General features: G+C 40.4%; 1 protein-coding gene across 1 annotated transcript in view; it reads left to right on the forward strand.

Moving 5' to 3' along the window:
* The window catches only part of LOC124253374 (macrophage mannose receptor 1-like), a 62072-nt gene that overhangs the window by 26338 nt on the left and 10944 nt on the right, over window positions 1-24790 (forward strand). Inside the window, exon 2 of the mRNA XM_046687123.1 lies at window positions 22578-22772. Coding sequence (XP_046543079.1) covers window positions 22578-22772 — 195 coding nt within the window. The remainder of the gene's footprint in view (window positions 1-22577; window positions 22773-24790) is intronic.

A 24790-nucleotide genomic window follows, 5' to 3' on the forward strand; every position in this document is an offset into this window, starting at 1 on the left:
ATAGCTTTTTGGAACGGTGCCAGGTCGCTGAGTACGCTAATTAGCCTGAAGCCTTAGTGTCGATCCCAGTTTTAGACTACGATGACATTCATGGGGAAATTCTGAACCACAAGTACGTTACTCATATAAAATCAGTCGAATTTCGTTACATTTTACCTTATATTTTTACTATAGCAAGTACACGATATATTATTAAACTCGTGTAGGACTATATTGGGTTCGTTAGGAGCTATATTGGGTTCGTTAGGAGCCAATTAAGTGTGTCAATAACAGAACAAGGTGAAGGTCTTGCACGTCAGAAATCTGTCTTTGGTTGACATGGGGTGGAGAGGAGATAAACAACGCATCAGTCAGCTCAGACCTTATCTCATCATTGTTTACGTCAGATACCCCGCTGTTTACATCGTCACCGAATAAATTTGCTTTACACAAAGGCCAGTTGCTGAGTACTCATCCGACACGATATCATACGATAAATAGTTTCTTGTAACTCGGCAAACAAGCCTGGAGCTGCTTGCCGTTCACCGACAACGTGTGGACACTCCGAGCCATATGATGAAAGAGGGAGCTGTTGATAGCGGGGCAGATATGTCTAAGATTGTAGTAGCCTTTGTTTGATAGCACTAATCAGTGTAGAGTTACGGCACGTGCTCTTAACACCGGGCTTTGATATGGATCTCAGTGTATGCCTTGTCATGTTGTGTTAAGTGTTTTAGAGTGGGATTACAAAAAAACGTTTCGACTCGGTTGAGAAAAAAATGTTTTCATTAGCGTCAGTAAGGTTGAAATGAATGTATTACATTTTTTACAACGTATACGTAGAATATGACATGTATATGATTGAAGACAGCCCAAAATATACAACGTCTGTGACCTATACAGCCACATATGGTGGTGATATGTCCCGTCTGTCGCTGTACTAGACTCTCCCGGGGTCACCCCCTCACACACACGGCGAGAAGACATTCAGATGCTATCACAATCCCTCCCTGATCAAACGTAAACACTCTGACAGGGGAGATAACCTAATGTCGATGCCTCTAAGGAGACCTCAATCAAAAATAGTACAGGAGACACCATCCCAACGTTTATGGCCGTTAGCTATTACCATTATCATTGAATAGATGTATGAGCTATTGTTTTTCAGAGAATAACAGATGGCTTTGTAAACATCTCTTCAAGATTACAAACAACGGCAAGAATGTACGTGGTTTCCATGGAAAAATATAATTGTCATGTGGTTGGTTAATAAAAAATGGAATATTTCCGCATCGCCCAGAGTTCTGAACTTTAGAAATGGTGAACGACTGGTTATTATATTAAAACATATTGGCGTATTATGGTATGGTATTTATGGTACTAGGACTAAGTGATGCTTATTTAACACACATAACATATAAAGTAGATATATCACCTACAATTATTGTTACATATCACCTAAAATTATTGTTACATATCACCTTAAATTATGGTTACATATCACCTTAAAGTATTGCTAGATATAACCTTAAATTATTGCTAGATATAACCTTAAATTATTGTTAGATATAACCTTAAATTATTGTTGCATATCTCATTAAATTATTGTTACGTATAACCTTAAATTATTGCTAGATATAACCTTAAATTATTGCTAGATATAACCTTAACTTATTGTTACATATCACCTTAAATTATTGTTACGTATAACCTTTAATTTTTGCTAGATATAACCTTAAATTATTGCTAGATATCACCTTAAATTATTGTTACATATGAGGTCTTTCAATACAAAACTCAAGAGGCAGTAACACCTTTAACTTTCAGAACAATTTGATATATATGAAAGCACGTGTCATCTGAAGACAACTATGGAAACCAGAGAAAACACATTTAGTGCTCACATCGATGTGAAATATGTGGTTACGATATTTAGGCAAGAAGTATGGGTACAACCGTGTTACACTTCCTGCTTCCTTCACTTCTGTCTTTATGCATATAAATCGGACAACGATTTGTTGATACGTCAGATTGGTAATAAGTTGAAGTTCAACTCCAGGCATATTGAAGATCTTATGTCTCGGCCAAATAGCCAATTCCCATTACATATCGAGCATTGTCCCGGTAGCACCACCCTATGGTGTCTGTGATTCACAGCTGTTGACGTAGAATCGATCATGCTTTTTCTACGAAGGAGTCATTGAGCAACTCTTGGTCAAGAGGTGCTTGATCAGGAGCATTCAAAGTCTCAGTAGAGCTTTCTAAATTTCTACAAGTTTCGTGGCTGAGGTGTGGAGGACCATTAAAAATAATTGACGCATCAGTGACAAATATGATGTCCGTGCATTGGCATGTGCAATATGTTCCCATGTCTTTCATGTGAACAACTGACTCGGCTGGGAATGTGCAGTGATGAGATTTAATATATTTAAAATTATTCATATGAACGAATGGGAGATTCTAGAGGTTGTTTATTGATTTTGTTTCTGTGAAATATGAATTATGACTGTCAGACGTGTGTCATATGGATACAAAGGGAACATCTTCAACACTCTTTCATCAATGTATTCAAAATTTTCATACTATACTATCCCAAAAAAGAAACGCATAGGCCAGAAATCTGTTGCGAAAATGTTGTATTTTCAAACATGTATAACTCGTGCACAAATAGACTTTAGGGCATGAATTTTTACACCAGTTTAGAAGAAAGTAATGTCTATACAACCAAGTGGATACTTGTAGATAACGGAGACGTTGAGCGCGATGATGACGACGTAGCACGGTCCCGACGTCGGATCTCCTGGCTCTCAGACCAATCTATTTCAACCTGTTCCGTACAGTTTGACCGGATATCCTCCGAACTCCAGGCACCCTGGCTGCTGTGCCCTCACCCGTGGCAGTACGATCACGCAAATGTAGTACCCGGATGTACCGATCTTAGGCTGCAGTGGTGACTAGAGGTCTGCCTGTACGGGGACGGTCATTTGTTGTACGTGTTTGGTTGTAACGAGCTGCAAGCCGTGATATCGTGCTCAGACTAAGATTCAGACGCCTGGCAACAGAAGATTTGTAATCTCCAGCGTGCATTCTTTCAATGGCGATGTTCCGTGTCGCAGAGTCAAGACGTGGCGTAGTGATTTGACATTAAAACTCCTTCAAAACGAATAGCAATTTCCGAAAGTAATCTGGATTTTTATTGCCAGACAGTGCATGCTCTTTGCTGCACAATTTCAACTGGAAGGTGATTTGTGTTGCGTTGTGGCGATGCCTTTTCAATCTTTGTAAGAAATCTCTACAAAATCAACATTTTCAGGTAAAATCGACTTTTTACTTGTGCAGTTGTGTAAAATCATGTTATGAACACTTTTGTTACATATTTTGAAGATTGTCTGAATAGAATAGGTAATTAATAGATTTTAAAAATACAAATCGCCTATGCGTTTCTTTTTTTTGATAGTATATATAAGAAATTAAAACGGATTGATTTACCATTCGTCATTTACATATAAAGGAAGAATATTGTGGGCGGTGTATAGATATGCCTCCTAATCCAAATAATCTAGCTGTTCTCGCATACCATATTTCATAGTGTCCCACACAACATCCCAGTTTCGAAGAAAGACTGATGGCTTGGAAAGGTTTTTGAATTATCTGGTGTGAAAGTAAAAATGCAAAAAGTAAAAAGACAAATGTTGTGGCGTTTCTCTTAGACACGAGGAGAATTGGTATATGTCCTTTTACAGATATTTAAGGCTAGTCTGCACTATGGCACAATCCTGCCTAGCGCCACACACAAATAATCTGTGTGTATAAGTATACATTTACTAGTATTTGTCTACCTCACACCAAGAATGTTACTCCCTTAAGTAGTCTCTCTGTGAATTGTAGCGGTAAGAATGTATCGCTTACGTGTGTGTATGTTGGGCCTCAATTTTTATGAAAGTGTCTGTCTGTCTGTAACGGGTGTCGTCACTGAAGCAGGATCGCTTACCTTTTTTTGACGAAAACCTGGCATCATATCCATTGTTATTCTTAGGCATGGCTTCTGGTAGGTTGGGAGTAAAACAATGAACTTTGCTTTCCTTACAGGTCTCCTGTGATTATTGAAATGTATTTGTTGTTTTTATATGACTCTTTTCCTATAACTCACAACATTTATTTATTTTATGAGTATTTACCGGATATAGAATTAAGTCAAATATTAAGTTGTTGCTGTTATTGTTTCAGTGTGTCCTATTGTCAACAAAATGATTCAACAGTTTTAAATGGTTCTGGAACGCTGACAAAACCCCTTTTCCTCTAAAGTATCAGTCATTACATTACTCGTACATCGTGACTCGTATACATATAGGTTTCATTTGTGTATTGTCGTTCAGCCTTTCAATCTGGCGTCATTAGTAATGACTAACTCGTCGTCGTTGTTTCTGTTCTTGTTGGTGCACTGATTCCATGTATTGTGTTAGGGACATACGGTATATGTTCAGATCACGGGGAATATACACTTGCAATACCAAGAAAAGATAGTGCGATGACGCAATGCTTGGCCTTGGTCACGTGGTCGACCCCCTGCTGACATATCAAGTCCGGTACTATAACCTGATTATCGCTAGGTTCAAAGGTTACTATTTAAGTAAGTTTTACGTCATCATGATCTGCACATTACAGTGTGCACTTTGGTCCACAGTCTAGAGGATTCACTGTTCCACAGCCCTATGTAAGGGTAATATTTAGGTCTATAGTAATACACAGTGCTAGCAGGTTCAGAATCGTGTAACATACGGTTTCCGGTAGTCGGTCAAAGTTCACTTCCGCCGAGCCCTTACTAAAATGCTATTTTGGTTCAGGTTCAGAATCGCTCATCTTAATGGTTCTGCTTTTAAATTTAAATCTGAATTTATTGTTTCATATATTTCACAGAGACTTAACGTTTGTCTTTGTTTCCCGTACTGTGGTGTATAGGCGACCTGATGAAAATTGGTAGATGAACTAACGTCAGCTGATTTACTGTTAGTAGCCTCTGTGTCCTTGACGATATATTCGTGGTTGCAGAATATAGTAATATACTGCAGACTGTAGGCCTCCGTTGTAAAACCAGGATTCTAGTCACTTTGGACCGCTCTGGTATTATCAAGATATTATTGCCGACTTTTGCGAGAAGTGTTTAAATATTTCGGGATAACCGGTTTTGGGCAGACCATCGATCGACGTGGTTTAAGCGAGTTACTGATGGTAAAAGCTAGATTGTACTGGGCCTAGGCCACCGTGGTATAACCGAAATTCATGCTGATAATGGACCTCCTTGGTGTAATCGAGATTATTGCTGATAATGGTCCTCCTTGGTGTAGGGGCGGTGGGGTAGTCTAGTGGTTAAAGCGTTGGCTCGTCACGCCGAACACCCGGGTTCGAATCCCCACATGGGTACAATGAGTGAAGCCCATTTCTGGTGTACCCCGCCGTGATATTGCTGGAATATGGTCCTCCTTGGTGTAATCGAGATTGTTGCTGATAATGGTCCTCCTTGGTGTAATCGAGATTGTTGCTGATAATGGACCTCCTTGGTGTAATCGAGATTGTTGCTGATAATGGACCTCCTTGGTGTAATCGAGATTGTTGCTGATAATGGTCCTCCTTGGTGTAGGGGCGGTGGGGTAGTCTAGTGGTTAAAGCGTTGGCTGTCACGCGCCGAACGCCGATACACCTCCTTTCCCATTTCTGGTGTCCCCACATGATATTGCTGATAATGGTGAAGCCCCTTGGTGTAATCGCCGATTGTTGCTGATAATGGTCCTCCTTGGTGTAATCGAGATTGTTGCTGATAATGGTCCTCCTTGGTGTAATCGAGATTGTTGCTGATAATGGACCTCTTTGGTGTAATCGAGATTGTTGCTGATAATGGACCTCATTGGTGTAATCGAGATTGTTGCTGATAATGGTCCTCCTTGGTGTAATCGAGATTGTGCAGACTAAAGGCGCCCGTGGTATAGCCGTAACCGAGATTCTGCAGACTAAAGGCGCCCGTGGTAAAGCCGTAAGCAAGATTCTGCAGACTAAAGACCGCCCTGGTTTAACTGTAACCGAGATTATGTAGTTTACTGACAGCCGTGGTATAACTGTAACCGAGATTCTGAAGACTAAAGACAGCCGTGGTATAGCCGTAACCATGATTCTGCAGACTAAAGTATATCGCCCTACTTGAGTTGTCTAAATCACTTCACAACATAGTATGATGGCCTATCGGATTTTATCGATCGTCGTAAACTGTTAACCCTGGCTATGTGTATAGGGTAAATCACGACTCTCCAAAAGACAGGGGAATGCACAACATATATAGAGAATTTCTTGTATTGTGTTGATACCCTTCCAAACAATTCCCAAGTTTTACCCAATAGAAGATACGTCAAGATAATACCTTGTATGATGAAGTTTTATAGTTTTCCCACTGCTGTTTTATCCAATTAAGAAACAAAAGGGTAAGGAAACAAACTCCTCAACCTCCACGCACATCACCGATACGTCGCAGGCTTCTGTGGAATGTTGTGCTGTGTGTGCGGATTACGAAGGTCACTAGCAACTATTTGTGGCAGGTAGTCGGTCAATCAGGTGTGCGTTCAGTGTAATCGGATGGGAAAGTGTTGCTGTGACAAATCCAAGGGTGAGCTTACAATATATCCACCCAGAGTATTTATAGCTGTGAGGCAATATCTCTACACTTCGATGCAAAAAACAGTACACCATAAAAACACTTCGATGCAAAAAATAGTACACCATAAAAACACTGCGTTAGCTTTAACTGTTTTAACGCCGCACGCTGAAACTACCAGGTATATGACGGCGGCCTGTAAATATCCGAGTTTGGATCCAATGACTTATGTCATGACAAACGCGATGTGGATCCACGAGGCTGACTATCCGGTTCAATGCCTTGTCCCGTACGCTGAGATGCTGCTTGAGACCTCTACCCTGACGTGGAATACTTACGGGTTTCAAATTCAGTATCCTGCCTAGATAAGTGAAGATCCTTTCATCAAGCATTGCAGACGCTGCGTATCTGCGATAGTTGTAAGGATTGACATGGGATCTGAAGGATACAGATGTCTGTCACGAAGGAGCCATCGAAACATCAGCACAATATGTTTCCTCGCCTATCAAATCTATACACGATACATGTACGAAATAACTGCTGCTACTACGACTACTGTACTACTAATAGCCAACAATACCACCACCACCACTACTACTACTACCACTACTACTACTACTACTACTACTACTACCACTACTACTACTACTACTACCACTACTACTACTACCACTACTACTACCTACCACTACTACTACTACCACCACTACTACTACTACTACTACTACTACTACTACTACTACTACCACTACCACTACTACTACTACTACTACTACTACTACTACTACTACTACTACTACTACTACCACTACTACTACTACTACTACTACTACTACTACTACTACTACTACCACCACTACTACTACTACTACTACTACTACTACTACTACTACTACTACTACTACCACTACTACCACTACTACTACTAGTAACTGCCTGAAAGGTATCTTTCGCTGGGTCTTACAAACACTGACACGCATTTCGAGACGCACGCTCCATGTATGCCGTACTTCTACTACTACTACTACTACTACTACTACTACTACTACTGCTGCTGCAGGTGATTTTAGCAGCTCATGCTTATAATCGCACGTATCCTCGACGCACCACATGGGTCGTCTCGTTGGCGTGATCCCTTAGGTCATCACAGAAATAATATTTGAAAGTACACCACATGGATTTCACCCAACCTTTGTCCATTTTCATATCTGTTTGTTTGACCGACTACGTGGCGGAGTGGGCCCTGTTTCCGGTTCAAATATCAAGACTTGTGCTTGGATTGTCGTCTGCCCATCTGTTTCCCGCGCATGGGATGCTGACAGTGACGGATCGTCTGCTGACAGGACATCCGTGACGCCACGACATTGGTCACTTATTTCCTCTGAGGTTCTCAAATTTTATTTTTGATATACAATTACAGCAAGGAGGGCCAAACCATGTTCAGCGCCTGGTACTATTGTTTATATTCAAGTCCAAAAACGTTAACCTTGTTAGACAGAATTCCACATTTGTAAATACCAATATGTCATAAATTAACTGATTTTGCTGTATAGATAAGAGAAAGCTTACAATTTCATAATTTTCACTAGCCATCTTTACCCATATCAATGGCTGTGTAACTCTAGCCGACATATTTCAGTCATAACACAATGTGGTCTACAGCTGGGTAGCTTAGTGGACAGAGTGTTCGCACGTCATTGCGAAGATCTACGGTTTCGATTTCCAACATGGGAGCAAGTTGGGGAGCTCACTTGATATCCTCAGTGGCATTGATTGAATATTGCACATATCGCTCAGTTATAGGTTTGAAGAATTATTGGTCACAACGTACTGGGAAGTAACACTTATTTCTGAAAAGTTTGACACAAGATGGTGATACCGTGTGAATTTTTGAGTGTGATACGACGTAGACTGAAGTGGTGAAATAGAGGCGCAGGCAAGCTATTGATCTGGTTCAGGCGTTTATCTGACTATCACACCCCAGCGTTAGTATGAAACCCCAGTCCTCTTCTCCATACCTTCGGCTGTGCTCAGGTAGACTGTAGACGTACATGTTGAAGTTATTTATTCAACTGAAAACTGTTTACAAAATGCACTACTGCCGTCTGAGTACTGTCGAACGTCTCGTCTATCGGCTCGTCTTAGACTATTATATCATAAAATAGGACAGCTCAAGTTGAACTTTAACCTTACCCACCCCCATCCAAACCCTGAACCCTGCAAAGGACAGACACATTGAGAGACCCCCCACTTCTTAGCCCCGCCCACCCTGCGTACTGCAGAGGAAGGGGGCTTTATATCCATACAATCTTCTCGGGGAAAAGCGCGCGACTGATAAGGAGCTGACAGTATGTAGGTACATGTAGATGGTTTACACTGGCACATCGCCAGACGGCTCGGCACGCGAAAACAACGTTGCTATTGTTCTTTTCAAGTAAATCTCCGTGACCCCTGAGAGTTACCTCCCCTTGTTGCACCTCGACAAGTGTACATTGGTAGTTGGGTGGGTGAGGTTTTATATTGGTGGATTAGACGGGTTGGCACTGCGCCCGTCTTCACATAGAGTGTTCAGTGTTCGAACCTCTACCAGTCGCCGGTTGACATTTCTTAAGGATTTCATTGTCAGCAGTTGAGTGTGATTCTAAGAAGGCTCTGTCGCACCTCGGTGCTCACGTAGGCTGGTAGACAATCAGTAAGCTTTGTCTGCCATTGAATACCAGGCACACGTGTTATACTGGCGACAGAGTGGAGAGGCATGGTCTGCCAGACATTCTTACCTGACACTTTACATGAGTCTCGGACGCAGGTCGACTTCATACCTGTCGAGACGCCACGAGGTGACGACCATTTTTACAGAGCCAGTTGGTGGTCAGCCAAGAAGAACCAGTGGCCATTGTCAAAACAGCGTCGGCCATTGTTGACACGTGATCATTACCTCCATCCGTCCCTTTAACTGACACACAACAAAGTGTGCTGGCTTGCTTGTGTCAGGCTAACAGGATGCTATATATATATGGACATGGAAGTTAGGGCATTCACCTGTTTGTATTACGGTTAAGCTTTGAAATTACATTTGTTACCAATTGTAGTGGTAAGAGCGCCGCCCGGAGAACGGAAGGTCGCGGGTTCGATCCCCGACCGCGTCATACCAAAAGACGTTAAAATATGGTACTTGTTGGTCCCTTCCTAGCGCTCGGCATTAATGGGTACAAGGACTGGACGGCTCTGAGTCAGTATAATGTTTCTGAGTGGGGTATTCATGCTTCACTGCGGCATGGTATCTCAGTGGGCTAGCACTATAAAACCAGCTTCAGTCTGGGCTAGTACAAGCAGCCGCACATACACAAACACATACACACGCATGCACGTCGTCATATGAGCGAAATGTTCTCAAGCACGACGTAAACACCCAATTTCACCTCACCTCCTGTTTTTGATGAAGTATCAGTGTGATCAGGACATGGGTCGGTGTCATGGGATAGGTACGCGTGGCAGAGTTGTTTGTTGTGACACAGGGTAGCATCAATCCTGCAATATCTCATGCATATAAGTAGACGAAGCTAACCAGCCAGAGAACTCACATGGCGTGACCAACCGTTCAGTTTCGTGGCCGTTCCTCACAAACTTCAGTTCTGTTGTAACACAATAGAAGAACTCTTCTTTTGGGCACCCAACATGATATCTTGTCATGACAGGTGGGATAGCCTAATGATTTGGATGGCTCCCCCGAAGCCTCGTTTTATTCTCAATATAGGTACACCGTATTAAACCCCCTTGCTCGTTCAGTTTACAAGATATGACATATTTCCATCTACAGGACTGAACGAGCAAGGGTTCGGTTTAATACGGTGTCCATACATTGCAGTGTTTCCACGCAACTCTGTACTGCTATATACCACATTGTCTTGGATTATGCATACTTCTGTGAATGACCAATCATTCCATGACCAATCCATGTAAAACGTTGCGGCCATAAAGATAAATGGCTTTGTACCTTTCATGACCCATCTATATACATTGTCGCCATCAGGATGTATAACCTTGTACCTTTCATGACCCATCTATATACATTGTCGCCATCAGGATGTATAACCTTGTACCTTTCATGACCCATCTATATACATTGTCGCCATCAGGATGTATAACCTTGTACCTTTCATGACCCATCTATATACATTGTCGCCATCAGGATGTATAACCTTGTACCTTTCATGATCCATCTATATACATTGTCGCCATCAGGATGTATAACCTTGTACCTTTCATGATCCATCTATATACATTGTCGCCATCAGGATGTATAACCTTGTACCTTTCATGACCCATCTATATACATTGTCGCCATCAGGATGTATAACCTTGTACCTTTCATGACCCATCTATATACATTGTCGCCATCAGGATGTATAACCTTGTACCTTTCATGACCCATCTACATGTATATACATTGTCGCCATCAGGATGTATAACCTTGTACCTTTCATGATCCATCTATATACATTGTCGCCATCAGGATGTATAACCTTGTACCTTTCATGACCCATCTATATACATTGTCGCCATCAGGATGTATAACCTTGTACCTTTCATGATCCATCTATATACATTGTCGCCATCAGGATGTATAACCTTGTACCTTTCATGATCCATCTATATACATTGTCGCCATCAGGATGTATAACCTTGTACCTTTCATGACCCATCTATATACATTGTCGCCATCAGGATGTATAACCTTGTACCTTTCATGACCCATCTATATACATTGTCGCCATCAGGATGTATAACCTTGTACCTTTCATGATCCATCTATATACATTGTCGCCATCAGGATGTATAACCTTGTACCTTTCATGACCCATCTATATACATTGTCGCCATCAGGATGTATAACTTTGTACCTTTCATGATCCATCTATATACATTGTCGCCATCAGGATGTATAACCTTGTACCTTTCACGGCCCATCATGACCCATCTATATACATTGTCGCCATCAGGATGTATAACCTTGTACCTTTCATGATCCATCTATATACATTGTCGCCATCAGGATGTATAACCTTGTACCTTTCATGATCCATCTATATACATTGTCGCCATCAGGATGTATACACTTGTACCTTTCATGATCCATCTATATACATTGTCGCCATCAGGATGTATAACCTTGTACCTTTCATGACCCATCTATATACATTGTCGCCATCAGGATGTATAACCTTGTACCTTTCATGACCCATCTATATACATTGTCGCCATCAGGATGTATAACCTTGTACCTTTCATGACCCATCTATATACATTGTCGCCATCAGGATGTATAACCTTGTACCTTTCATGATCCATCTATATACATTGTCGCCATCAGGATGTATAACCTTGTACCTTTCATGATCCATCTATATACATTGTCGCCATCAGGATGTATAACCTTGTACCTTTCATGACCCATCTATATACATTGTCGCCATCAGGATATATATCCTTGTACCTTTCATGAACCATCTATATACATTGTCGCCATCAGGATATATATCCTTGTACCTTTCATGAACCATCTATATACATTGTCGCCATCAGGATGTATAACCTTGTACCTTTCATGACCCATCTATATACATTGTCGCCATCAGGATGTATAACCTTGTACCTTTCATGATCCATCTATATACATTGTCGCCATCAGGATGTATAACCTTGTACCTTTCATGACCCATCTATATACATTGTCGCCATCAGGATGTATAACCTTGTACCTTTCATGACCCATCTATATACATTGTCGCCATCAAGATGTGTAACCTTGTACCTTTCATGATCCATCTATATACATTGTCGCCATCAGGATGTATATTGTACATTGTCGCCATCAGGATGTATAACCTTGTACCTTTCATGATCCATCTATATACATTGTCGCCCATCAGGATGTATAACCTTGTACCTTTCATGACCCATCTATATACATTGTCGCCATCAGGATGTATAACCTTGTACCTTTCATGACCCATCTATATACATTGTCGCCATCAGGATGTATAACCTTGTACCTTTCATGATCCATCTATATACATTGTCGCCATCAGGATGTATAACCTTGTACCTTTCATGACCCATCTATATACATTGTCGCCATCAGGATGTATAACCTTGTACCTTTCATGACCCATCTATATACATTGTCGCCATCAGGATGTATAACCTTGTACCTTTCATGATCCATCTATATACATTGTCGCCATCAGGATGTATAACCTTGTACCTTTCATGATCCATCTATATACATTGTCGCCATCAGGATGTATAACCTTGTACCTTTCATGACCCATCTATATACATTGTCGCCATCAGGATGTATAACCTTGTACCTTTCATGATCCATCTATATACATTGTCGCCATCAGGATGTATAACCTTGTACCTTTCATGACCCATCTATATACATTGTCGCCATCAGGATGTATAACCTTGTACCTTTCATGACCCATCTATATACATTGTCGCCATCAGGATGTATAACCTTGTACCTTTCATGACCCATCTATATACATTGTCGCCATCAGGATGTATAACCTTGTACCTTTCATGATCCCATCTATATACATTGTCGCCATCAGGATGTATAACCTTGTACCTTTCATGACCCATCTATATACATTGTCGCCATCAGGATGTATAACCTTGTACCTTTCATGACCCATCTATATACATTGTCGCCATCAGGATGTATAACCTTGTACCTTTCATGATCCATCTATATACATTGTCGCCATCAGGATGTATAACCTTGTACCTTTCATGACCCATCTATATACATTGTCGCCATCAGGATGTATAACCTTGTACCTTTCATGACCCATCTATATACATTGTCGCCATCAGGATGTATAACCTTGTACCTTTCATGACCCATCTATATACATTGTCGCCATCAGGATGTATAACCTTGTACCTTTCATGACCCATTATATACATTGTCGCCATCAGGGATGACCCATCTATATACATTGTCGCCATCAGGATGTATAACCTTGTACCTTTCATGATCCATCTATATACATTGTCGCCATCAGGATGTATAACCTTGTACCTTTCATGACCCATCTATATACATTGTCGCCATCAGGATGTATAACCTTGTACCTTTCATGATCCATCTATATACATTGTCGCCATCAGGATGTATAACCTTGTACCTTTCATGACCCATCTATATACATTGTCGCCATCAGGATGTATAACCTTGTTTTTCACCTTGCATGACCATGTAAGTTGAGACCATGTACTTGCATGAGATTTAAAAACTACATTGCCAATGTAGAGATATATAGCCTTGTTCTTTATCGTCCATTAACCGTCATTATACAAAGATGTCACCATCAGAATGTAACCTTGCACTTTTCATGACACATTTACATACAATGTTGCAACCATTAGGATTTATAACCCGGTACTCTATCGTGCATATTGCATGCAATGAAAATTCCGCGTAACAAGATTATAGCCGTAGGTAAATAGGCAGACTGTGTTTTGGGCTGGAAGAAAAGGGAACTAAGGCCCAGATATGACAGCTTTCGCATCACCAGATCACTTATAATGAAATGTGACAAAGAAGTGTAGCGAAACTTGAATCCGAAAGGATTTCATATTGACTATCTTGAAAAACAAATTCACTTCTTGATGCCCATTTATATTATATTATATTTCGGTCTCTTCCCAAGTATATACCATCCTTATAGCAATAAAATACCACGCTCGTGGAAAAAAAAGACGAGCCGAAACAAACACACCCAGCTCCCCGACTTTATGAATGATCAGAATTATCGATTTGAATGTACTGCCCCACCCCCGTGGCGTCTAGTTCACCACGGAGGTAGAGCTTCACTACAAAGAGAGTGGAATGTCATTCACACCTGTATACAGGGGGCTGCAGACTGTCTGTCTCAATAGGGGACCACATAGCTGCATATTGTACATATAGCAACATATCCCGACTGAAGAACCAGTCATATTACAGTAGCAGATAACGGTAGAAACGTTGTATATCACACCCTGATTGATTGAATACTCTCGCCGTCACACCCACAGTCGAAATCTGGTCCACATTACTGGTTTCATATGATAAATAACACAACTTTCTTTTTGATCTCCTGAATAATTTCCGAAAGTATGCCAGTGTGGTTTAGCAAAGGGTTGTGTTTGTGAACTTCTGAGGCACGTCTTCTGTAGGTGTTGTTAGGTAACTCGATCGGTGGCGTTTACTGTCACTGCTGTCGCCGGTGATTTAGATAGTGCTGGAATGCACCTGACTGCCCTGCTCAGAACTCTCAGGATTGCTACACGTACATAATGTAATGCTGGAATGCTTGATGGACATTAACGTGGGGAGCCACAGTTGTAATTAGTGAAAAGACGTATCACATATGTCGGTATGGTTCGAGTATTGAACCTATCGCATTTCAGGGAAATACCCAGTTCAGGACGATTGAGTGAGTGAGTGAGTGGGCGTGGGTTTACGCCATTCGTGGCAGTATGCCAGATATATCACGGCAGGGGACATCATTGTTTACGTAGAGTACCCATGTGGAGAATCGAACCTTGACCTGAGACGTGACAAGCTTTAACCACTGGGCTACCCCACCTCGATGCCTATGTTTGATCTGACTGACTCGTATTTGCTCTTCCTAGTTAAACAAACTGGATTATGTAACATGCCTACAGCATGATAATACATCTACATGTATGTGTGTGTGACACACAGTCACGGGCAGGCAATGTGTACAGTCACACACACACAGTATGCAAACTCTCTGGGACATATATCATTATTGCTTGCAAGTTCAGGTTTGGGAGCCTAACGGTTTATGTATTCGCTCGTCACGCTGAAGACCCAGGTTGATTTCCTCACGTGGGTACAATGCGTAAAACCCCTTTCTGGTGTCACAAGCAGTGATACTCGTTCACTTACAGTTAACACACTAGTTACGTAATGTACTAAGGTGACCTCAAAGGCAAAAACACCTATAAAAACAGATCAATATACAATCATAATCATATGTTTATCAATATATGCCCGCCGCCATATAGCTGGGATATTGCTGAGTGCGGCGTAAAACTAAACTCACTCACTCACTATCACTATATGCAGTACGAATCTCAGCGAAATAGATCTTGTAGACTGAAGTTACAAGACATAAAGGTATAATTCTCACATTTAGATAAATGATAATCTTCAGACTTGCTTTGCTATTTACCATCATAGCCATAACCTCAACGTGATGTCCTTCTTATTAAAACCAAAGAGCGCATTTGATGTTCCCAATTTGACCATGGAAAACCCGACACATCTGTCCACCCAGTGGTCAATTTGGCCAGGGATCCTGTGTCACACTGTGCGTATATTCGCAGTTTGTGTGATGTGATGTTTTTTTCCTTTCTCATACCCGGAGAAGCACGAATGGCTCACATTATTCCCTGTAGAACTAAACCGGAAATGTCTGATGTCTGTAATTTCCTGAACCGTTTCATTTGTTGTAAGGTACGCTTCCGGTATCATTTTTAAAATTCGACCACTGACGCCTCAAAGCTGAGATGTACCAAGTATCACCGAACCTCCTACATGCACTCTACTAGGGCTGGATATTGCCCTGATTTTCATATTGCGATATATTGCAATAATTTAAGAGATATTGCAATACATATTGTGATATATTGACTGGAAGGTTTCTGTCCAAGTGCGTACATCATAAATTCATAATAGCTCTCTGTGTGCGACATCATCTTCTTAGTTGCTGTTACACCATACTTTCTTCCCCACTGTGTATGGGTGTGTGCCAATCGTTTACAGACAAAATAATATAGAGCCTGAATGTGGAATATATTGCACCAACGTTTTGCGAACATAATGATAAAGGTTAATAGTATAACATGATTTTCATGGTCAGTGTTGTTTGCTTAAACAGAACGCACTTCAGTGCAGTATGTAATTATTGTTACTGTATGTGATTCATTCAGATTCAGTGTATCTATAGCCTGTTTTTTATATTGTATCGTCCTCTATAGTTACAGTATTTTAGATTTAATTACTAGTTTTAAATACATATCTGTGATAGTCTAGTTGGTTTTACTGTTCTTTGTCGACAGATATTTTAAATTGATTACTTTGTTTTCATCGCTATATGGCTGTAATATTGCCGATGCGATGTCAAATTTTAACTCACTCCCTCACTCATTCAGATTCAGTGTGTTAACACGAACTATTGCCAAATGAAACAAAAACAAGATTTAGTTGAACTACTTGAGATGAAAAATCGCATGTGACCTCCAGTAGCTAAGATCCTTGACTGGAATGTCATAATACAGTCCTACAATTTTTCTAAGACTCAGGCCTGTATGATACCTTGACATCATATGCCCCATTATGAAACCAAAAAAAATAACAAAATACCGTGAACTGTGAAATGGTCACTCAGAGCCATTCCTCATCTACGATAAACTGTTGTAGCAGTTTTGGGAGAAAATTTAAATTCGTTTCCTAAGGGATAAGGCCTTATAAGTTGTTATTTAAGTCTACAGAGGTTTTGGCTTTTAGAAGTATACCAACATACCGATATGCACCCTACCGGTTGTTTCTTTTAATATATACCCAATATACATTCATATATAACATACCAACAATATTCACCATACCATCACATGCGCCAAGTATCAAATATCAATATGCCCTCTGTCAGATAACATGCCCACATGTACTTTAAATTCACATATCGTGACCTACGAATATGCATCTTACCTTCATATACCACATACAACATTCTACTTCGAATGTAAGAACAATATGCACTCAGTTTTCGTATTATATATAACAAAATGCATGACTTGTACATATATGACACCAACATGCTTCATACCATCATACTTGACATATATCTTGACATATATATGTATATCACACCAAGACTGTATATAACACCCATTAATCACATCAAGATACACGTATATAACATGCATATACCCATATCAATTACAGAAGTGATTTCCTACATTCGTGACATACCTACTGTGGCTTGATACAATCGGGGGTTTGTTTACATCTAACGACGACGTTGATCATCTCTGCCCTTCAAGATAAGCTACTCGGCAAAAAACTCCACACAGATAGGTAATAGCTCTTGCAGTAATGCACACGCCTTTATTGACGATCTGTTGACTGTTTTGTACCTGATTCTTTTAAAAAGACGCTGATACTAGAGATTATTAAATACAGAAAGTATGACTTTCGTGTGATAATCGTACTTGCGAAACACCTGTCGGAATTCAACACATCGTTATGACACAAGTCTCCTGTAGATCGGCACCTCATCCAGGTATAATCTTTCTTGCATAATATAATGTCAAGTAGAATCATTCTTGTATGGTAAACGTCAAAGAACAGAGGGTGATGAAACACTGGTTTAGTGTCAGACCAACATTCCACACACTCCGTTCCGCTAGAACTCCCTCATGTATGTACGATGTAAAACTGGTTAAAAATGTATATGTCATTATCACAGATACACATTGTTACCACCGTCCTCTGGCACATAATAGACGCATTTATTAAACACACCGACAAAGGACACAGGACACAATAAGCTTTAGCACTCTGAAATTCCAGACTACAATATCGGATATTAAGATCATTGTGTGATTATAGCAGTATTTGTACATTGTTGCAGATATACTTAGCGCATGTTGATATACACACAAAAGGTATTCTACAATGTACACTCACACATGTTCTAGACAGACCTGTATCTGTAGGCTGGACACAGATATATCGTCATCAGACAGGCACTTCAGTGTCGGGATCAATATTAAGTGTCTCAAAGGTTGGGCCCCTACACGTATATAACATGTCCTGTTTGTTAAGGTGTTTATGTTCGTATCGCTTATCAAAGGTGAGTGAGTGAGTTGGGTTTGATATGCATTCAGTTCTGTCACAGCCTGTCCTTTTACTGTAGGTGGAAAGCGCTAAGTTATATGGGCCGTGATAGTTGCCACTCAGGTAAAACGCACCGACATAGGTAAATACAATCAAGCAAAAATATAATACAATACAGGTAAATACATAAAACAATCAAGGTGTATACATAATACAATGAAGGTAAATACATAATACAATCAAGGTAAATGCATAATACAAACAAGGTAAATGCATAATACAATCAAGGTAAATACATAATACAATCAAGGTAAATGCATAATACAATCAAGGTAAATACATAATACAAACAAGGTAAAACATAATACAATCAAGGTAAATGCATAATACAAACAAGGTAAATACATAATACAAAAAAGGTAAATACATAATACAAGCAAGGTAAATACATAATACAATCAAGGTAAATACATAATACAAACAAGGTAAATGCATAATACAATCAAGGTAAATACATAATACAATCAAGGTAAATGCATAATACAATCAAGGTAAATACATAATACAATCCAGGTAAATACATAATACAATCAAGGTAATGCATAATACAATCAAGGTAAATACATAATACCATCAAGGTAAATACATAATATACTGAACATCATTAAAACGCACCACTTATAAAAGTTCAGAGTATTTAAAGCACGTGTAAGGAATTGATATTTTTTGAGTGGATAATAACAGATGGACGACTGACAAAAACAACAACACAGAAAAGACGCTCATTCATTGAAATGTTCCACAGTCAGAAAGGATCAAACACACGTGGGGTCAAATCGAAAAGTCAATATCGCGTGTGACCGCCATTTGCATTGACACATGCAGTTCAACGTCTCCTCACTGAGCCAATAAGCGTCTGAATAGAGTTCTTGAGGATGGCATTCCACTTCTTCAGTAGTGCAGCCTCAAGTTCCCGGATGTTTCGCATCTGTTGTCGCCGCGAAAGACTTTGACCAATTTCGTCCCACAAGTGCTCCATGGGGGAGGCATCTGGCGACTGTGCTGGCCAAAGAATAACCTGGATGTGTTGCTGGGCCAGATACTGCATGGAAGGTCTTGTTGTGTGTGCCCGTGCGTTGTCCTGTTGAAAAGTATGGACATCTTGGTAGTGATTGAAGACAGATACGATGTGATTCTGAAGAATCTGCTCACGGTAATAAAGGGCATTAACTCTCCCTTGACAGACATGAAGGCAGTCCTGTGATTGTAATTTATTCCACCCCAGACCATGACACTCCCACCACCCAAAGGTCTGTCTGAACCACACACTCATCAGCATAACGTTCACCACGTCTACGCCAAACACGTTATCGGCCAACAGCATTACGTAGACTACCACACCATGCCATTGTTGTAACCTTTACTGAAAATGCCTGCTAGCCTATTATATACGCTCATTACGGTGTCTGTCAGTCAGAATTGGTCCAACGTAAGGACGTTGAGCATGGAGCCCTCTAGCGTGTAGACGGCGTCGCATGGAGTCAGCGCTGATGACCCCCACGTCAACCTTGAACTAGTGCAGCAGTCCTGGCAGTCGGCAGTGTTCAATCACTAATATGGACACGGTCAATATGGCGGTCCTGATGGAGCGTCGTAACACGTTGTTGCCAAGGTCATTGAAGGTCACGGGTGCTGCCTGTCTACTGATGTCGTCTATGAAGCCTAACGATGGTGGAGTGGCCAAGTCCAAGTTGTCGAGCAATATCCCTGCTGCCGGTGCCAACCTGAATCATGCCTAGTGCACGTTCTCTTTTATGAGGTGTTAATCTCGGCATCTCTGTCCTCGTTTCACAATCGTTAGTGAAGCAATGAGAATTGGTTCTCATACACCTGCTTTTAATGTCACAGTCAGTATGATTTCAGAATGAAATTCGCGCTTTTTTCATGGCGTGGCTGCATGTTTGTGCATTTTGGAATTAAGAGTCATACTGTGGACAGGAATTTGTTTCTAAAGCATGTTTTCAACTGGACATGCCCTTCGACTTCATGTTAGTTATAATCAGTGATCATTGTCATGCTGAAATCCATCTTGATGAAAATATGGACAATTTTAGGCTGGTGCGTTTTCAATGATGTGTAGTATACAAGCAAGACCAATTTGGGATGCAATACGACTCGGCACAGCAATATGCGGAACTGCATACCCTTCTAGTCAATGTACGTCCAACATTTTTCTATATTTCGGTTCGTATTTGTAGGTGACCTGTTTCAACTAATTTGATAGCAGATAAAGATGTCTACGCATCACAGGTTTTCAGGTCCAATCGAGCATACGCTTTCTACTAAGGTTTCAAAGAACGCCATACTGATCAAGGTTACAACAATCAAGGCCCCAGTTAAGTCTTAAAGTTCTAATGGTAGGATGTGGAGGACATTCGACGCATCAATGACAAAAGATCCTGTTACAATTCCCCATATTGACTTGTAACATACTCTACCATTTGGTTTAGTTTGACTAGGTTGAAGAGGACATTCTCACTGTTTCATTAATACCTGATTCTGTGGGAACTGTAAATCGACTTTGCTCTTAGATATTTCTTAAGTATCGAATATCGTAAACTACTTTCCCGAGTATTCAGACAAGGAGTGGGACCTACGTATGCAGCAAGACGTACCCCAACGTATTTGTGACGTCAAAGTAAAGTTGAGAAACGCCTGTTTCACGATACAAATGTGTATTTGCTTTGACTCTAGACACAAGTATTGTAGAGACTAGACACGGGATGTTTATCACAGCAGATATATTACATTTATTACCCACGTGGTCAACGTATGGGTAGTTGCATACTAATCTCGTACGTCACACGAGTGTTGTATCGCGTTGACCTGTGTCGTAACGACTTGACCTGAGATTCTAACGATTTGATTGGATAACCGATGACCTCTCAATTAGGTCACATTCTGACGTAACTATTTTTTCATTCATAACAAACACGTGTCGCTGTTTAATTGTGAGTCGAACTGAGACATTATATCCGTCGAAAAACGTAAACGCAATGTTTCCACCAGTGCTGTTAGCCGAATGTAGCAACTGCAAACCAAGAAACGGGGTGCTACGGAGTAGTTTACTGTAGGATGCTGTACGAGGCGATGACAACTGACATGAATCGTGACGTCGGTTGCCAAGGCAGTGACGTCATTACAGTGTGACGTCACAGTACAAAACTCTTACGCAACCTCTTTATGAAACCGGTTTCGGTTTGAAACCAAAATATTATCAAAAATACGCTATTTTGTCAATTTAATGCATGTAAGACGTGGGTAATAAATAAAATACCACACTCGGTCTCATTACATACGAATTATACGAAACTCGTGACCTTCCTATGTTATCTGACCTCGCTTTCGCTCGGTCAGACACTCGTTTCGTATAATTCGTATGTAATGAGACCTCGTGTAGTATTCTCTATATATGTCACGACAGTGCAGGACGGAGCTGACTTTAACCATATTTTGAATACGTGGAGGAAATAGGCCATGTGAGCTACAGGCCAGAAACGCCAAGAAGGCACATATTACATATTTCTCTATTTCCATTGATTAACGTACCGAAAAACTAGAGCCCTCTAAGCCTCCTCTGAAACTGGAACCGCAGCAGGATTCACATTTGCAATTAGAAATCAACGAAAAATGTATCATAATACCATGTTGGGTATTTTATATTTTTCTCAGTATGTGCCTTATCGGCCAAGTGTTTTCAAATATTTGTGTTAAAGTGTTTAACACCATGCTGTCGATCCTTAAGGTCATACATTTTAAACAAGAACTTCTATATTTGATGTGGTGTATGGAACAAACTTTAAACCGTTTTCAGGAATATGAAGAGGCAAAACCCAATTACAATAGTGTTCTGCTTTTTAACAGAACATTTTTTTAGTTGTGATGTCGGGATTTTTGTGGGTTTTGTTTTTGGTTTTTTTTGGTAAATATTTTGTAAATAACCTTCTGATCTGAAATGCTGTGTTGTTTCAGAGCTGGAGTGTTTGTCACACCTCTGTCCGACTGGCTTTATACGCTACAAGAAGTTCTGCTTCCGGTTCGTCATGCACAGCAAGAAGACCTGGAGGGATGCTCAGAAGTATTGTCAGGATGCCGGCGCCAACCTCATCTTCCTCAACTCCACCAAGAAACAGGAGTTCGTCGCTAAACACCTCAAGGACAACTTTGGTGAGTTGTGAGAGTTGAAGAAATGAGACTAATGGCAAACGTGTTAGGACGAAAGGGACACTAGATGGGAATTAAGGATTGGCAAAGTGATTGGGAGTGATTGAGACACATATAGCGTATAAAATACTAGAGAGGGGAGAACGAGATAGTGAGGGATAGTGAGCTGTTGAGAACTGGACCCTCCATTTAGTCCTAGAAAATATCATGACATGAAAGATATGTTTTGACAGAGAAACAGAGAGACGTATCGATCATCGTTTCTGTCCAGTTTGTTTGTTTTAAACATATTTTATTCATGAGAAAAGGATTGAGTACAAGTTCTACAACTTAGAACACCCTCTCCGTAGTATTTACATACTATTTACATTCATTCTACAAGATGGACAGAGAAGAACAGAAAGATGGGAAAGAGAGGAACAATTGCAATAATTAAGAAAATCGTTTTGATTGACAAATATCTGTTTGAACAATTTTAAATATGTTTTGATTTATGTGAACAGTCAGATCTGCATTACCATGTAATAGTAACTCATAGTTTATATTCACATTGGTAACACTGCGTAAATTAGTCATCATGGTAGTTCTCTGTACCGTATATAATTGACAGTCAAATAGGTAATGATAAGATTTTTCACAAACATTTCCACAAGAGCAACTTGGGTTATCTCTTATACCAGCGCGGAATAGATAATAATTTCTGTCCAGTATAGTTATAATAGGCCAATCTGTACTTGATATATGTTGAGGGCATTTCCACGCCGTCCTGGCCTTCTCGTCTGTATATACTTCTAAATATGTACGCGCGATCTATTTCACGAAGGCATGTTTACGTCCAAGGGTAAACAACGTTTGAAGGTCGGTGTGCATGTTTATCTACTGTGGAAGATTTACATAGTATCAACGGCAGGGCTCCTTGATCATAACACCGCCAAGAAACGAGATCCCACTATTAAGCATTGCCTAGAACGTGGAAGAGTATATTTAGGTGTAGCCTGCACACGTTGTTCATGAAGGCTGAGGGAAGAGGGTCTTACAATCTTATCATTTTTTTAATAAAGCAGAGTTTCTACTGAAAGTTCGACCAGTGAATTATCAGTACCAGCAAGTTGTGTCAAGTCGTTTGCCAAATGGTTTTATGGATTTGGAATATGACAGCAATATAACAAAATCTCATTTCAATCATGGGACTCATTTCAACGCGTACAGCATTTTCCGCAACATATTTGGTACATTAACGGCTTTGAAAAAAGGGGGCATTTATTCCAAGAAAGGGACAGAAATACGACCATGCGTCGGGATTTGAATAAGGAGTGTTCGTCTATTGATTTCATAGCTCTGAGGTGTGTGTATATGATGTGAGGTGTGTGTATATGATGTGAGGTGTGTGTATATGATGTGAGGTGTGTGTATATGATGTGAGGTGTGATGTGAGGTGTGTGTATATGATGTGAGGTGTGTGTATATGATGTGAGGTGTGTGTATATGATGTGAGGTGTGTGTATATGATGTGTGTCGTCCCACTGTTTTGGTGACTCAAACGTTGACCAGGGTTACAGCATTCAATATCAGAGTCAAGCTATCCACACGATTTATAGTTTAAAGCATTTCCGAATTTGACACATCAGGGACAAAAGTAACATCAGTAACTTTAACCATATGTGTTTCAGATGAACACTTGACTTGCCTTGACATGTCGGAGATTCTACATGATAATTAGAAGAGGTTTTTGTCAGATGTATTTACAACTGGTAGAAATAATAATATTGGCATACCAACAGGTGTACCAACATATCCATTAAAGTATGAAACCCTACCCTCTTTGTTGTTAGGTTTGAAGTCTACCAAATATTGCAAGGCTTCCTACAGCCACATATAATTATACTGCGGTATTGAACGAGATCACATTTAAACAATTGTGACACGCGCCTCAAATGTAATGGCAATATCGACTAGGATGCTCTCCCTTAGGTAAAGGCCGTTGTTTGGCTAGGTAGCAGGCCGCGGTGTCCCGGCGCTGT

This window comes from Haliotis rubra, unplaced genomic scaffold (genome assembly GCF_003918875.1).
Source record: "Haliotis rubra isolate DU_JTF1 unplaced genomic scaffold, ASM391887v1 Scf54, whole genome shotgun sequence".
Taxonomy (NCBI): domain Eukaryota; kingdom Metazoa; phylum Mollusca; class Gastropoda; order Lepetellida; family Haliotidae; genus Haliotis; species Haliotis rubra.